The following is a 15534-nucleotide window of genomic DNA, read 5'->3' as shown; positions in this document are numbered from 1 at the left end:
CTTTCCACATTAAACCCACAGAGAGGGTTACCGTGAAGGTCGGATGCAGGGATGGACTCCAGCCGAGCAGCCGTGTGGGGTGGCCTGTCGCAGTGTAAGTCCCCAGAACCAGATGATCGTTTTCTCTGAGCTCCTGGCCAGATGTCTGAGTTGTGGTTCAAGGGAAGAAAGCAACAGCAGATGCCCTTGGTCTCACCCTAGAGCCTGAGTCAGGCGTGGCCCTTCTGGGTCAGGGAGTCTTGGGCACCCAGCCCAGCCCTCCTGCTGCCCCTCGTGTCCGTGCGTGGTGACGGCTCTTCATCCACCCCAGCGGTCTGCCGAAGGGCGTGGAGGGAGGGGCGCGTGGGGACTTGATGTGACTCGGAGCCGGTGCTCTGAAGGGGCTGGTGGTCACAGAAACCAGGGCGGCGGGGCACAGGGACGGAGGGCTTCCAGGAGTACGTGTGTCCCAGGGGAAGACAGGGAGGGCTGCCTGCAGCAGGGCCGATGCCAGGCCTCTGGCCCCATCACCTTTGACAACCTGGAGGCCTGACAGTATCCCTCTGTTGTGTGTCTGTAGCCCACTGGCACGTCGGGGCATTTCTCCCATGTCCTTGCCTCTGGTCACTCAGTGCAGCCCTGGAGACAGGCGGGTGCGGGGTTGTGTGTCACATCCCTGAGTCCCAGGTAAGGAGACTTAGACCCAGGGACTCTGCGGGCTTCGACCCCAGGCAGGTTCAGGGCAGGAGCCTCCTGTCGTCCAGGTCTGCTGTTCTCGAAGGGTCACACGTGAGCGCTAACCGTGGCCAAGTTGGCGGATGGGGTGGGGGTTGAGGAGACTTGACTTTTCAGGATCTTCTCTTTGGTCCTGGAATACCGGTGCTTGACACGTGTGTCTCTGGACAGGTCTTGTGTACATGTACGCACATGCAACTGTAGACACACACTCATCTTTAACATTTTAAAAATTTATTAGTACTGAGTAAAGCACGGTCAGTCTTATCTCTCATTTTAGAAAATCAGGATTTTGCCCCTGAAAGTGGCCGTTGAGGCATCCTGGTGCGGGAGGAGGGCGCTTGCCCTGCTCTTGTCCCCACGGGCATCTGAGCACCAGAGGGCACGCCAGATGCTGGAGAAGGTCGAGGAGGGGCTCCGGGCTCCTCTGCTCCTGGGAGTCTGAGCGCAACTCCCACGAATCGTGTTTCGCTAAGCCTCCCCCCGTGCCAGAGACTGTGCCTTGCCAACCACTTTGCCCCCGGGGCCTTCACCCAGCACAGCCAGGACATGATGCCATGGTCCCCAGAGCTCACCCCTCGCCCGGCCCTCCTGCGTTTGCCGTGATGTGTCCGGGTGACCTTAACCTCTTCTGAGCTTGCGCTTCTCCCGTTTCTAGTGTTCCTTAAACCCGGAGTGAGGTTATGAGTTATTGTGAAAATGCGCCCAGAGGAAAGCGTGTGTCTAGATGGGGTCGCCGTGCTGACCTCAAGCCCGGCTGCCAAGCAGCCCTTCGAGCCACACTTTGCGGTATCATGACTAATTGGCATGTTCCAGCCTCACGAGCGGAGGTGTCTCCAAGCTTGTTCAACGCTGTCCCTAAGCACGCACATGCCCGCGGCTCCCAACATCTCAGGCACGATGCCTACTCCGTTCTCATGCATTCGCAGGGGCCCAGAGGCTCCGCAGATGGCCCTGCCCGAGCCCTTGACATGCTCCCAGCCCGTGAGCGGGACCTGCCACAGGAGCCCAGGGCCTCTTTACTCCCATAAGTCATGTGTCCATCTGAGAGCCAGAGGACTGACTTATTTTCTCTAAAAAGCTACTTGCTGGCTGAATTTTTTTTTTTAAAAAAACATCTTTCACAATTTTGATATTCCAAACCCCTAGGCTGGGGTGCAGAGCTGGCTCTCACAGGGTCACTGAGGTCTGGAAGGTGGGGACCGGTGTGGGCACCCAGTGGGGCCCTCTGCTCCATGCACAGCATCCCCAGCAGTGAGCCTGAGGCCCCAGACAGCCAGGAATCCCAGGCCAAGGGGCTGGTTTGGACCAGGCCCAACAGCCGAGGAGAACCCCCTCTCTGTAGCAGTAGGTCTTTTCACTGGTAGGAAAGAGTCATCAGTCACTTCTGTCCGGTGGGACTCATTAGCTCCGTATCCTCGTGGGGGCCCCCGGGCTGCTGGAGCTCCGCACGCCCCAAGCCAGAGCCCAACTTACCCTCGAGCGCTCGGGGCCATTCGGGCCCTCTCCCCTAACCAGGTGCACTGGCCGGCAGCCGCCGCCCGCACGCTCCCCTCCACCGAGTGCTCCTGTCGCACTGAGGAGCACTCGGACCAGTCTGCTCCCACGTTCGCCCGTGTCTTCGGAAGAGTGACCACCCTGGTGGGGACTGATGACCCAGGTTCCTCCCACAGGCTGGCTGTCAGGCCCATTCTCCCCTACAAATGTTACTGATGGGCCAGGAGTTCCCTGCCGCCGGCAGGATAGCCAGGACACTCCAGGGAGCTCCCAGCAGCCGGGGAAGTACAGAATGTGCCCTTGGGTCTCCTTACAGCTGGGAGCTAGGGGCTCTCTACAGTTGGGGGGCAGGCCTGGATGTTCCCTAGGAGCGTCCCACAGAGAGGGCCCAGAGCCAGCATTCAGGTAGCGCCTGCGGTTGGGAGTGAGGCTGAGCCGGGATGTCCTGGGCGTGCTTTGTCGGAGAGCTGAGCGGGCAGGAGGTGCCCAGCCGGGAGCGTTGGCAGCCCATCAGGACAGCCCCGGACTGCGGCTGGAGGGGCCCCCTTGGCAAGGGCCTCAAGGTGTGCTGTGTCCTGGGCCTGCAGGTGCTCTGCCAGGACCTGCCGAGCGAAGGTGAGCAGCCGCAGACGCCACGGCCTGGGATTCCAAGATGCTTTTCAGGCCGTGCCAAAGGCGCTGGAGATAAGGGATTTCCTCAGGCCGCACAGCCTGGCCCCGTGTCTGCCAGCCCGAGGCGGAGGGGACGGAGTCCTTGGTGGGGTCCCTCGTCTCCTCCATCCTGGCCCCAGCCCACCAGGCATCCCCCTTCCCTGCCCCTGCTGACTGTCCTCGTGGACTGCGTGTGAGGCCAGCGCAGGTGGACCGCTGCCCGCTCCCCTGCAGCCCGCTCCAGGCAGGGAACTCCCCGAGCTGGGGAGGGGGGTGGTGCTTGCTTTCTCGGGACTGTGAGCCCACAGCCCTGGGCAGGGACTGCTCTCTCCTGGACCACAGCCAGGGGCTCCTAGCAGCAGGTGAGACGCACAGACTGTTAGTAAACAGATGAGCTCACGGCCCCCTGGAGCTCTCCTGGGCACAGGAATTGGGGGGGGGGGGGGTCCCTCCAGGCGCCAGGTACCACCTGCCTGTTCTAACCCTGTATGTGGCTTCTGGGCGTCATCTGCTCGGGGACCAGCACAGGTGCTGCTCTGCGCTTGGTCTGTGCGCCTGTCCCTCACGGCTCCCCCTTCCTCGTTTCTCGTTCCCTCGTTCTTGAGAAAAAAGCCAGTGCCCCTGGGCTGGCCCCCCTGCCCCTGCCGTCCACCAGCTGGCACCCACCGCCCCAGAGTGCCCCTCCAGTGTGCTCAGAGCCCGAGCTCAGCCCGTCTGTGGGACTCCACGGCGGGGGCCGGGGGGGGGGCTGTGCCTGGAAAGCCCCCAAGCAGCTGTTCTTGCCGGGTGTCCTGGCCCCCCAGGTGAGAGGCCTGTAGGAGCGCGTCAGGGGCCGCCGCGCCCCTGCGGTCCCCAGGTGGGGATTTGGAGCCCGCTCCTGGGCTGGACCCGAGCCTCACCTCTGGAGTGGAGCAGTCGGCCCCAGACTTGGGCTCTTGGCGCGTCTCTGCTTCTGTCCTGTCCGCTCTTCTCGGCGACTGCCCAGAGAGGCGGGTCCACCATGTGCTGAGCTCTCGGGTGAGGCCGGTGACGGAGGGGCCTCATGCCTGCACTTGGGTTTCCTGTGGGATTTCACATCCGGGCGGCAGCTTAGAATGGCAGAGACCACAGGGTCTCCGCTGAAGGGTCCTGAGAACCCTGAGGAGACGCGATTCTGTAGGAAACGAGTGGGGAGGAGGGCCGAGGGGAGCCCAGAGGCTGGCGGCGGGGGAGGGCGCGTGCTCCGGGGGCCCTGCTTCTGCTCAGTGCTTGCAGGGTCAGGATCTTTCTCAGCTCCCTGCAGGAGAGGAGCTGGCCCCCAGCTCTGCCCCCAGCCAGCTGGCTGCTGGGCCCGCTGTCCCGCCCATGGGGCTCCAGGCCAGGCAGCGCTGCAGGCCTCCGCGGGTCCCTGGGAGCAGCGCTGGCTGGTGACCCGCACTCGGCACGTGTTCACTGACCCAGTGAACTTGTCTCCTCTCCTACGCGTTTCCTCCCGCGGCTGACAGCCCTGCGTGCGCGCCCCGGGCCATCCGCCATCCAGCACCGGGCAGAGAGCCCGAAAGCCTCCTGCGGCGAGGGCAGGGTGTCGTGTCCAGAGCGCAAGGGCTCTCCGTGCTCTGAGGGAGCAGGGTCCTTGGCGGAGCGCGTGTCATGCCCCACCCCTCCCCCGCGCCAGCCGTGGGCTCCAAGGGCTGAGCTCCTGCAGGGGAGGCCCCGGCGGCTGCGGTGGTAGCCGTGGTGACCGTGAGGAGGGCAGCAGGCACCGGGAGTCCTCCCCTCGGCCCCCAAGCCGGTCCGCTCCAGTGCTCCCTTGTCCGCCCAGCAGTGACGCGGCGCCGGCAGGGCACCCACTTCCCTGGGCCTTCTGAGCACCTTCCCGCCGCCTCCCACCCTGTGCCTTCCTGCCTTGGGGCCCAGCCTCAGCTGGCCAGCCCCTCCGGTGCTTCTTCCTGGAGACCCTGAGGCTGACTACGTGGCAGGTGTCTCCCGATGTCCCCAAGGCCGCACCGCCGTGGCCCGCATGCCACGGCTCCTTAGCTTGTATGCTGACGCCCTTCTGCATGGACCGAGCGCCCTGTGCAGCCCGCTCAGCTCCCGAGCCCGGAGATCTCGGCTGCGTTCGCCTGGGGGCCGTGAGCTGCCCTCCGTGCTGACCGCTGACTGTGTGGCTTTAACCCTGTGGCTGTGGGTCCCGCTGCTCCTGTGCCAGGGTCTGTGAGACCCTCGGTGCTGGGGGACAGAGCTGGCCTTGGGCCCGAGACTACAGAAGGCTCTGACCTCCACCGCGCTGGGCCCTCGGACGCTGGCGCGGAGGCAGGAGTGGAAGGACTGTGCGGTGTCCGGCGGGCTCCTAGGGCGGCGCCCTTGGTTGTAGGGGGTGTGTGGAGGGTCGCCCCGGAGCAGGGTGGTTCCACTCCGGTGCGGAGCTGCAGGGGCTCCTGTGGCTTCACGTCGGCCTCGCCGTCAGCCCTGACAGGGACAGGAGACACCCCTGTCCTGGGGCGTGGCCGTGCTAGGGCCGGCCATAGGTTCGCACGTGAGTTCCCGGGAGGCCCTCTCCTGCGCGAAGCTCCAGGCTGGCCGTGTGCGCCCGGACGGGGTCCTAAGGCTCTGATGTGGAGAAGCCTGCGTGCTGTGGACGGAGGCGCTGCTTCGAGATTGGAGGAGAAAAGAGCTGTTCTAGCAACACTCTGGGGACTTCTGGATCTCAGTGGGAGAGCTGGGAAGAGCTCGTACGCAGCTGTGAGTGTGGTCCTGGCAGGAGATGGTCTTCAGCCACGCAGGTGGACTCACAGCGTCCAGGACCAGGGGCAGGAAGACCAACATTCACATGTCCGCGAGAGGAAGGCCAGGGAGTCCGGACTTGAGCCGGACACAGGATTAAAGAGTGACGGGTCACACCGCCGAAGGCCGGCTGCTCCAGAAACAAGAGGCCCCGCAGACGGGCCGGCTCCTGGCAGCTGTCCCCACCTCCCCACGCCACCCACACCGCGGGGCTCGGCCTCGCCCTGCGCGCCGTCTCTCCGTAGAAAGGAGGCTTTTCAGCCAGCAGCCGCGTGTGACAAGAGGGTGACGCTCGCGGCCGCCATTGGGAACGCCTCTCTCTGTCTTTCCTTTCCAACTCGGAGACGGTTTGCGTCCCAACATGTTCAGAAAAGGTGTTTTGCTGCTGGAGGGGAGCCGTGGGGGTCCCAGCAAACCAGCCGGGCTTGCGCCTGCGAAGTGCTAATGCTCTTGGACGCCCCAGGCTGTGGGGACGGGAGTGTGTGCCGGGACGTCCCAGCCGCGGCACTCGGGGGCAGCTGCTGTTCTTGAGAAAGAAGACGCGTCGAGGTGTCTGTCTGGTCGCCGCGTCGGGAGGGAGGGGCCCAGTAGGCAGGAACCAGGGCCACGTCTACAGAGCTGCTCTGCACCCATGCTGGGCTGAGGGCCTTCAGGCCATGGCTGCCCGGTTTCAGAAGGTTCTCTGTTCTAAGTCTGGATTTTTAAAACAACTTGCTTTAAATTTTTAAAATATGTAACAGCCAGAGAGAAAGACGGATTCCGCAGGTACGGTGTCCTTCTGTTTCTCTCCTGCGGGAGTCTTTGCAGAATCCATGAGGCTTATCTGTCGTCTCGTGGGCAGAGCCGGGGGGGACCAGCCCAGCCTCCCAGGGAGCCGTTTGAGGCCGTCCCAAGACCCAGCCCCAGAGAGCAGGGTGCCCCTCCAACCCCGGAGGCCCAGCACGGGCTTGTTCCTGCCCCCCAGACCCAGACCCCAGCTGGCCTGTGCGCCACCCGTCTGCACCTCGCTCTGCCTCGGGGCACACACGGGACGGGGCTGACTGATTGGGGCTAGTGGATTCTCTCTGTCGTATTGGCCCCAGAGCCACAGCCCTGCAGGGATGTCCCTCCGGCTGCAGGGCCATGGGTCCACTCCATCGTGCTGTGGGCATCTGGGCCGGGAACACCACCGAGTGCCCAGAAGGCTGGCACTTCCCCTCCTCGGCCTCAGGAGCCCATCCTCGTGGGTGCGGGTGGACCCGTGGTCAGAACACCATGGGTCCTGTCCACTTTGGATCTGAGCACCCTCCGTGCTGGTCCCTCCGGGGCCCCGTGCTCACTTCGTGGGTAGCACCCCCACTGGTCAGGCCCCAGGCACCCCCACACCTGTTAGCGACTGTCCACCTTCCACACGCTCACGCAGTGCATGGCCCGTGGCCGTCCTGGAAACTCGTGCCTTTCAGATGCTGTCATCCAGCTGGTGGGAAGGTAGGAGTCCTGGTCTGTCCTTCTGTCTCTGAGTCACCTCGGGACCTGCCCTGGTACGCCGAGGAGCGGGAAGCCCTTCCCTCTGGTGCGGCTGGCACCTGTCCCACAGGCGACCTTTGGCTCACTGTCCCCTGCTGGTGTCCCAGGTGACGTCCTGCTCTGCTGCTACCAGCAACGCCCACGCAAGCCGCTCCGCGGGGAGCTGGACTGGGGCTGCCAGCCAGCCAGGTGCGCCCACGTGGGCCGGTCCCCAGCCGTCCCCCGCGGGGCAGAGGGCCCAGCACACGGCACGCGGCTTCTTGGGACTGGACTGGCCAGAGCTGTCGTTGTTCCTGACCTCTGCCAGAGCCGGGGGGCCCAGGGCTTGGCATCAGCCTCCTCGTGGCGACGCCGCTGAGCTCCGGCTGTGAAACACGTGGGGCTGGTGCCCGTGCCGTCGCTGGGGGAGGGAACACGGGTTCTTCGTCACCCGCGCCCCAGCGGGGTCTGCGGTGACAGGGTGGTCGGAGCGCTGCCGCGCGAGCAGTTTTCAGCCGCTGCCTGGGCTCCAACAGCCCGGCTCCGTCCCCCGCGGCCCGCGGGCGCTCCCGTTGTCTCTGACCCCACGGAATGCGGTTCTCCGTGACGAACTCGTCTGTGTCTCCGCAGCCTTTGGAACGGCGATAATTATTCTCATCCACGGGAAAGCACTCCGGCCCCAGAACACCCCCTCCCCATGGCCTGCCCACCGCCGTGCCGAGTGCCGCGAGGGCAGCCGTGCCACAGGGCCCGGTGCTCGCCGTGTGTTCTGACTCGGTCCCCCGGGCCTTCAGGCTGCTGACCGCGTTCCTGGCAGGGCCGTCACCGTGACAACCCCCTTCGCCGCACTCCCACAAGTACCTCCTACCAGCAGGTGCTGAGTCGGCATCTTGCACAGCTTGGGGGGCCCTTGATGGCACCAGGCCCGTGTATGCTCTGGGGGTGCACAGCATCTGGGGTCGTGGCTGGTTCATCCACTCCCGGCAAGGACCCGTGTTGCCGCAGTGACCCAGTGACCGTTGATGGCGTGGGTGAGACGCTGGGGACCCGAGTGCACTCCAGCGTCCTCTGTCTCCTACATAGTGCGTCAGCAGCTGCGTGTTGTGAAACCCAAGACACTGGGACAGCTGGCACAAAGACGAGGTGAGTGGGCAGAGAGGAGGGCGTGACCACCAGGTGCGTCTGAGCTGGGCTCTGTGACCAGAGGGGCCTTCGGTAGAGAGTTCCAGAAGACGGCCCGCTGGTGAACTCACTGCACTCAGTGAATGTGTGACATCAGATCTGGAAGATCGGAGACACGCGGGCTTCAGCAACAGACGCTTCTGTCCCCCGGTCCTAGAGACTGGACCCCCGTCTCCAGCCTCCTCCCGAGGCCTCGCTCCTGGGCGTATAGACGCCGTCTCTTCTAGGAGCCGTCTGCGTGTGTCTGTGACCTGATGTCTTCTCGGAAGGACACTTGCCGTGTGGAATCAGGGCCGCTCTAGTGACTTCACTTTACCTGAATCCCCTCTGAAAGGCCCTGTCTTTCAGATGCACCCGTTTCTGTTGGCGTGTGCTGTGTCTCCTCCACGTGGGGTGGGGGGGTGTGCGGGACACTCCTGGGTCCCCCCTCGGCTGCCCTGTGGGGTGGTCTCATGACCACATGGGCCGGCGTCACACTCAGGAGCCCACGTCCCTCCAGAAGTGACCAGTGAGGCGGGGTGTGTGCAGACGTGCGCGTGCGCCCGGGGCGTTGGACGCAAGGTGTGAGCACCCGTGAGCTTCCCATCAGTGTGACGATCTTACCGGTGCTCAGACTGTTGTCTGCCGGGGGGGCTCCAGGGGGGCTCCTGAGTCTGGGGACCTTTGTCCCCTTCCTGCTGTCCCCGGTCACCCTCCACGTTTTCTGCCCCAGCCCGGAACAGCTTCTCCCAGGAGTCCTGGCTCCTTTGGGCAGGAAATGGTGTTGAGAGCCCACAGGCTGCTGTGACAGGCCCCCCTGCAGCGGGGCCCCCACCAGGGCCTCCTGGCGGAGCGTGCCACAGGAGATGCTGCTCCGGGACACAGGAATCGTCAGCTTGCGTGTCCGTGTCTGGGTAAACCCCTCCTGACGGACCACGTGTCGCAGCCAGCTTCCACGGAGCGTGACCTCACTCAGCCGGGGAGCCTGCATGCAGGGCCTCCTAGAAGGGGCTTGTAAACCCTCGGCTCACAGGAGGGGCGACCCCGGGTTTATGTGACCTGGTGCCCTTGAGGGTGGCCGGGCTGCTGAGGGGCAGTGAGGCCACAGCCTTCAGAGCTCTGTGGAGGGCGCGGGCCCCACGCCCCCAGCCTCTCCTGCTTGGTCTGCAGCGAGCACCCCTCCCGCATGCATGCCTGCTCTGCCCCGGCCCCGCCCAGGGCCATCACCGGGAGCGCGGCCCACATTCCCCCTCCCCGAGGCCCCTGCCCCCCGCCCCTGCCTGCGTCTCCAGAGACTGCCGGCCACCCGTCCCTGCCAGTACGGATCACCTGCGGCTGCTGACCACCTCGCGGCTCCACAAGGGGCTTCTGTGGGAGTGGATGTTGGGGGCTGTCCCTGCCCCCCCCAAGCCGGGGGGTTGTCCGAGTCAACCCCCAGACCCAAAAGAGCTGGGTCTTTGGGTTGTGGGAAATGGATCCCTGCCCTCTCCCAAGGGGACCCCCTGCCTCCCTACAGGTTCCCTCCCGGGGACCATGATACTGGGGCTCTGTGATTCCGCGGGCTTGCCCTCCAGGCTGGCCGAGGAGCAGAGTTGCCCGCGGCTGCCTTCAGGGACGGCGGCACCGTGTCCACCGGGCTGTAATCATGGTGCCCGTGAGCTCTCAGCAGGACTGCCTACAGGCAGCCGGGCCGCTCCCCGTGCTCTGCTCCGTGCCCTGTTTTCCAGCCCAACAGGACTTTCTCCCAACGTCTTTGCGGTGACTGTGGTCTTTCTGCAGCCCCAGCACACTTGAGAATGTCCACGTGGCTGACACAGCATCCCTGGCTGTTGTCCCGAGGCTGGAAACGCTGAGTCGGCTCAGACAGGCTGAGGGGCAGGGCCGGTGTAGGCAGGGTGTGCTGGACGGTGAGAGTGCCAGGAGGCCAGCGGCCAGGCCACAGAGCCCATGAAGACAAGTGGACCAGGAGGTGTAAGCAGGAGAACAGGAAGGTCCACCCCAGGGGCAGCTTAGAGCTCAGAACAAGTGGTCAGAGCCCACAGAAGATTCTAGAAGGGGCTGCATGAAGCCTTCCGTGTCCTGCCTCTCCTGCAGACAGTTTCCCCTCCTCCAGGGCCAGGCTGAGCCCAGCGTAAACGCATAGGCCCTCTCTTTGCCCAGAGGTGAAGGCAGAGCCCTGGGGTCCTGGGGAGCAGCCCAGGCAGGTCCCCCGCACCCCGTGTGCTCCCGAGGGCATTCACCTCCTCCAGGCAGTTCACCTGGCAATCGGCGAGTGTATGTCTGTAGAGCCGCTTCCTGCCCCAACCCGCAGGCCAAGCCACAGCAGTTCACTGGAGGTCTGTGACTCTCAGACCACGTTGCGTGTCCAACTGCCCTCATGGGGGGCGTGTCTGCAGAGGGTTGTGGCCTGCGATGGTCGCTCACGTGTCCTTTCCCTGCTGGCTGTGAAGCTTGGAAACCCGACTGTTCTCCTGGGTGCACGTAAGAGCAGGCACGTGAGTGTTTCATCGAGGGCTGAATTGAAGGTGGCCATGTTCTGTGTCCCATGGGGGATGGCCAAGTGAGCCCTGTGGCTGCCGGCCTGCCTACGGGGACGTATGTAGTTAACTAAGCCACGTGAAGAGCACTGGGCAGGTCCAGGTCGCGCTTCCCTGGCACTGCCTTCCTGGGAGCCCTGAGCTCCCCTCGGAGCCCTGACCCGGTCCGTGGTTCAGAGATGCACGGGGTAGGACGGCCGTCGCGAGCTCTCCTGGCGCCCGATGCGGTGCCGTTCTGTGGCACACACCGTCCGGGAAAGGGAGTGGCTGGTGTGTGGTTGGTGGAAGAGCGCGCTGGCGAGCCGGGCTTCCTGCTGCACCTGCCGCGTGGGACCGACCTTCTGAGACCTTCCGTCCGCGTGCTTGCTCCGCCGGCACACGAACCCAGCCGGCAGCGGCCACCAGTCGTCTAGCTGGTGACGTGACCATGCGGCTGGAGTGCTGCTCCGAGAAGGTCTGTGTTCTCTGCGCGCCTGTGCAGAGAAGCACATCAGAGGATAACACGAGGGCCTTTACCTCAAGAAGTTAAAAGGGACGTTAGAGTCGGCTCGTGGAGAGAGACGTCTCACAGTAGAGACACAAGTACGTGCCCCAGCGGCTCTGTAAGCGGATTAACATTCTGGAGAGTCGCCGAGACACGGGTGACAGCAAGTACGCGGCGTGGCAGGGCCGGGAGGAGGCAACAGGCGGCTTCGCTCCATTACCTTGAAAACGCAGCGGGGAAGTAATGGGCAGAAAAAGATTTGGGACTTTTACGGAGGATTTTCTCTGACAAAACCCCTGAAATGAATTCAGGCAGAAATAGAAAATCTAGATAAATAGTTAAAAAAAAAAAGAAAAGAAAAAACCAGCCCTGGGATAGTGTATCTTGGGAGAAATTGCCTGGAGAAGCTGGCTCCCCGGTGCACGGATGTCCCGGCTGGGTCTGCCCAGAGGGAAGCCGAGGCCAGGCCTGCCCCAGACGTGCCCCCGGACATGCGCTCGCAGGCGAGCTCCACAACTCCGGAGAGAAAAGACTCCCCAGTGGGTGGCCTGCCGGCCCGTCACCGAGGCCTCACGGAGGAGCCCTGTGGGTGTGGCGTGTCGCGCGCGTGTGCTGAGTGAGTGGGAGCAGTGTCGTCCCCCGCTCGACGCAGGAGGGACAGTGGCTGAAGCTCAGCTCGCTCACGGCTACAGCAAACGCCACTCCCGAAGCCGGGGGGTGGGTAGATGTTCTCGTCCGCCAAGACGTGTGCTACAGCCCAGAGGAAGCGCTCAGTTGACAGGAAACGTCCCCAACGTCCCCCCGCAAGACAGATCTGCTGTCGCTGCTGCTGCCCGGCCCGGAGGCTGTGGCCCCGGGTGGTGACCAGGACTGGACGGGGAGGGGTGGGGGTGGCCACCCAGCTTGCTGTCCCCTGCCGGTCACGGGGAGGTGCCATGTGCGGCGGCCCAGACCCCACATGACCCAGAGTGTCAGATGAACGCTGGGCTTTCAAGATGGTGTGAAAAAGTGTGAAATACCTCATTTGTAATTCTTGTGCTGAGTCTGTGCCGAGACAAGGGTACTTCCAGTACGTCGGTGCCACATTAACTCCTTCTTTCCACACGCGGCACTAGACCGTCTCAACTTCACACCTGCTTGCGCCGTGTGCCGGTCTCCACAAAGGACCCAGCAGAGTCCGCGGAGGGTCCGTGGGGCCCGTCGGCGACGCAGGAGCGGGTGACAGGCGCGCGGCCGTGGGGCCCCTGGGCCTGGGCCAGCCGGGCAGCCGGGAGGCGTCACCGCGCACCTTCTCTTGGCCTTTGCTGTACTCCCTGCCGCAAAACCCACATGTCTGAAGTGTGTGTTTTCGCAAATATATAAATTGTGTCTGTTGATCGTAAATCCCTTCCAAGTTTTAAGTCCTGTGCCCTGCCCCAGCCCTGTTTTCTGACCGACTGCCTGAGACTCATTCATCCCAGAAAGCAGCGTTCCCGAGCACGTGGCCCCTGGTGAGAACCAGACCGTGGCCCTGTGCGTGGGAGTGTCCCTCCACCGTGACGGTCCCTGACGAGGCCCCTCTGGTGAGCCCCGAGTCCATCCTCACCACCGCGTGGTGGCAGCTGTCCCTGTCACGGTGGGGCCTGCCCGGGCCCAAGGAGCCCCCCCCCACAGCATCTCCCCAGGCAGACCGAGGGGATGCGGTGCCGCCCGGGGCTGCTTGTTTGAGACGAGCGGCTGCGTCCTGTGCTCTGTCGGGAGTCTGCCCGCAACATCCTGGGGCTGGAGAGTCACGCGGGGCCCCTGGTCTTCCTTGTGGTCCACAGTCCTGAGCGGCTCTGCACCTGCTGCCCTCCGCGTGGCAGCCCCACGCTGGGAGGGACTCGGGAAGGCTCAGCAGAGCAGGGTGCGTGTGCTGGGCTGGGCCAGAGAGGGGCTCAGACCGGGGTCGGGGAGCCCCACTATCCACCTGCTGCTCCCAGCCTAGGGCCTTGAGGCTGAAGGGGGAAGGGGCGCGGCACCACGGTCGGAGACCCTCGCGGGATACCCCTGCCCACGCACCCCCCTGTTGAGCAAGGGCCGCGCCCTGGGCTGGGGCAGGCGCGGCGTTCCGCGTGGGCCTGGGCCGGCTTCCCACGCGGGGCGCGGAGGTCGGGTTCCGTGCTGACCTGGGCCGGCTTCCCACGCGGGGCGCGGAGGTCGGGCTCCATGGTGACCTGGGCCGGCTTCCCACGCGGGGCGCGGAGGTCGGGCTCCGTGGTGGCGGACTCGGCAGTGACCTCAGCTCTGTTGTTGCAGGTGGTGCTCATGTCGCTGACGCTCTTCCCGCTGCGGCTGCTGCTCGTCGTGGCCACGATGCTGCTGGCCTGGCCCTTCACGTTCTTGGCGTCGCTGCGCTGCGTGGACGGGGACCCCGAGCAGCCCCCGGCCGCCTGGCGCAAGTGAGTCCCTCGTGGGCAGCCTCTTGGACGTGGCCCTCCGTCCTCCCACAACGTCTCCCGTCCGGGAGGCCGTGGCGGGTCGGGGTGGCCGGTCCCGTTCGCTAGCACCCGCTGCCCCCATCCCGCTCTGAGGGGTCCTCCAGGGTCCCGCAGGCGACGTGGCCGCTGCCGCCGCGCCCTCGGCACCGAAGCTCCCCACGTGTTCCCACGCCCCCAGCCCCCGAAGGCTGCATGTCAGCCAACATGTGTCCCGTGTGCCGGTCTGGTCTCTATGGGCTCAGGTGTCCCCTTGTCCCCCCGTGGACCCAGAAGTTTCCTTGTGGCTACGTGTTGAGTAGCTGGAAGGCCACATTCTGAATGCATCTTTTCTTACGGCTCATTTGAGAGCGTGCGTGTGCACGTACGTGTGCGCACAAACAAGGAGGGGCAGAGGAGGAGAAAGAACCCCAAGCAGGCTCCCTGCTGAGCCCAGAGCTGGGTGCGGGGCTCCGTCCCAGGACCCTGAGACCATGACCTGAAGCAGAGCCCTGCGTCCAACGCTCAGCAGACCAGGTCACTGGGCACCCACGTTCTGAGCACACCATAGCTGGAGACACAGCGTGGGCCTCAGAAGCTTCTCTCAGAGTGTCCCCTCGCTCCTCCGTGAAGCTGCTCGTGAACCAGAGCATCCGCCGTCGCTGAAGAAAGCGCCAGGAGGCAAGGACCCTGATAAGTATCTCTGGCGTCTCAGAAGTTGTCGTTCTGTTGAAAGCTGCCCGCTGTCCGCACCTCTCGTCACCCTCTTGGGGTCCTGGAACAGTTGACGCAGGAGCAGAAACGGCAGCCTTGCGCAGGGCTCCCTCTCCCCAGGCCACCCCCGGCCGCTGCCCGGTTTACACACAGTTTCACTGGCGCTGAGCCCCTCGGACACAGACGCTGTGTGGCCCACAGAACCCAAAACATTTGCTCCCGGCCCTTCATGGGCTTAGCAGATGGGCTCAGACCTCCTGGGCCTAGGAAGCGTCTGGCCGGCAGGAACACGGTGCCCCGCAGAGGCAGGTGGGACCTGGCACTGGCCCTTGAGGCTGGTTCTGTGGACGTGCACCTGCCCTGGGCACACGTGACCGTCACACGTGCAGCAGAGATGGAATTTCGAGTCATGGGTTTGCCCGTGAGCTCGAGCCCGCGAGGAGTGTGCATGGCCCTGACCGGGAGCCCGCACGGTGGGTCCTGGTGTGCACCCCTCCCTGTGTTCACGTGCTTAGACCACGTCAGAGTCCAGTGTACCACGGTCTTCCTCCCTGGGAGACCCGAAGGCAGGCCGTGATCCGTTCCCATGCCAGCTCCAGGGTGGCACCTGGCCTAGGGGTGCTAGCACGTGGGTCGGGAGTGAGGGAGTGAGTGTAGGGGTGAGGGGGAGAGGGACTGAGTATTGGGAGAGAGAGTGGGCGTGGGTCAAGGGAGGAGAGAGTGAGTTGGGGGGCCGGAGAGGGGGAGGGGCGGGTCCTGTCGGCGGTGGCCCCCCCGGGCGCTGGGGACATCACCGGCTTCCAGTGCTCCTTCTGGCTTGTTCAGATTCCTTAATTCTCTGTGACGGACATGCTTTACCTTGAGGATTTTCTTAAATGTTTTAATCCTAAAATATGAGTTTAGTGTCAAATATATAATCCAGCAAAATAAACCTGGACCAGACAGGAATCAGAATTTCGGTCTTGCTAGGTTGCGGATCTGTAGCTGGAGAATTTTTGACTGATGACAGATCTAAGAGTTCGGGGTCTGGTGATAGGGCGGCCGTCCCTCCGGCACTGGTCTGCTCCCCTCCTCTGCTCCCCCCGGGCTGGGC

The 15534-nt window shown here is 64.3% G+C and overlaps 1 protein-coding gene across 2 annotated transcripts in view; it reads left to right on the top strand.

The window, feature by feature from the left end:
* Positions 1–15534, top strand: part of LPCAT1 (lysophosphatidylcholine acyltransferase 1) — a 44074-nt gene that overhangs the window by 2889 nt on the left and 25651 nt on the right. The window contains exons 1-2 of one of the 2 annotated variants that reach the window (XM_059173586.1): positions 29–94; positions 13570–13712. In XM_059173586.1, the coding sequence (XP_059029569.1) occupies positions 44–94; positions 13570–13712 (194 nt within the window). In that variant the 5' untranslated portion in view covers positions 29–43. Of the gene's footprint in view, positions 1–28; positions 95–13569; positions 13713–15534 lie in introns of those variants that run through there. The other variant, XM_059173584.1, reaches the window with a different exon arrangement.

This window comes from Mustela lutreola, chromosome 5 (assembly GCF_030435805.1).
Source record: "Mustela lutreola isolate mMusLut2 chromosome 5, mMusLut2.pri, whole genome shotgun sequence".
Lineage (NCBI taxonomy): Eukaryota > Metazoa > Chordata > Mammalia > Carnivora > Mustelidae > Mustela > Mustela lutreola.
This window is presented reverse-complemented; position numbering and strand designations above follow the sequence as displayed.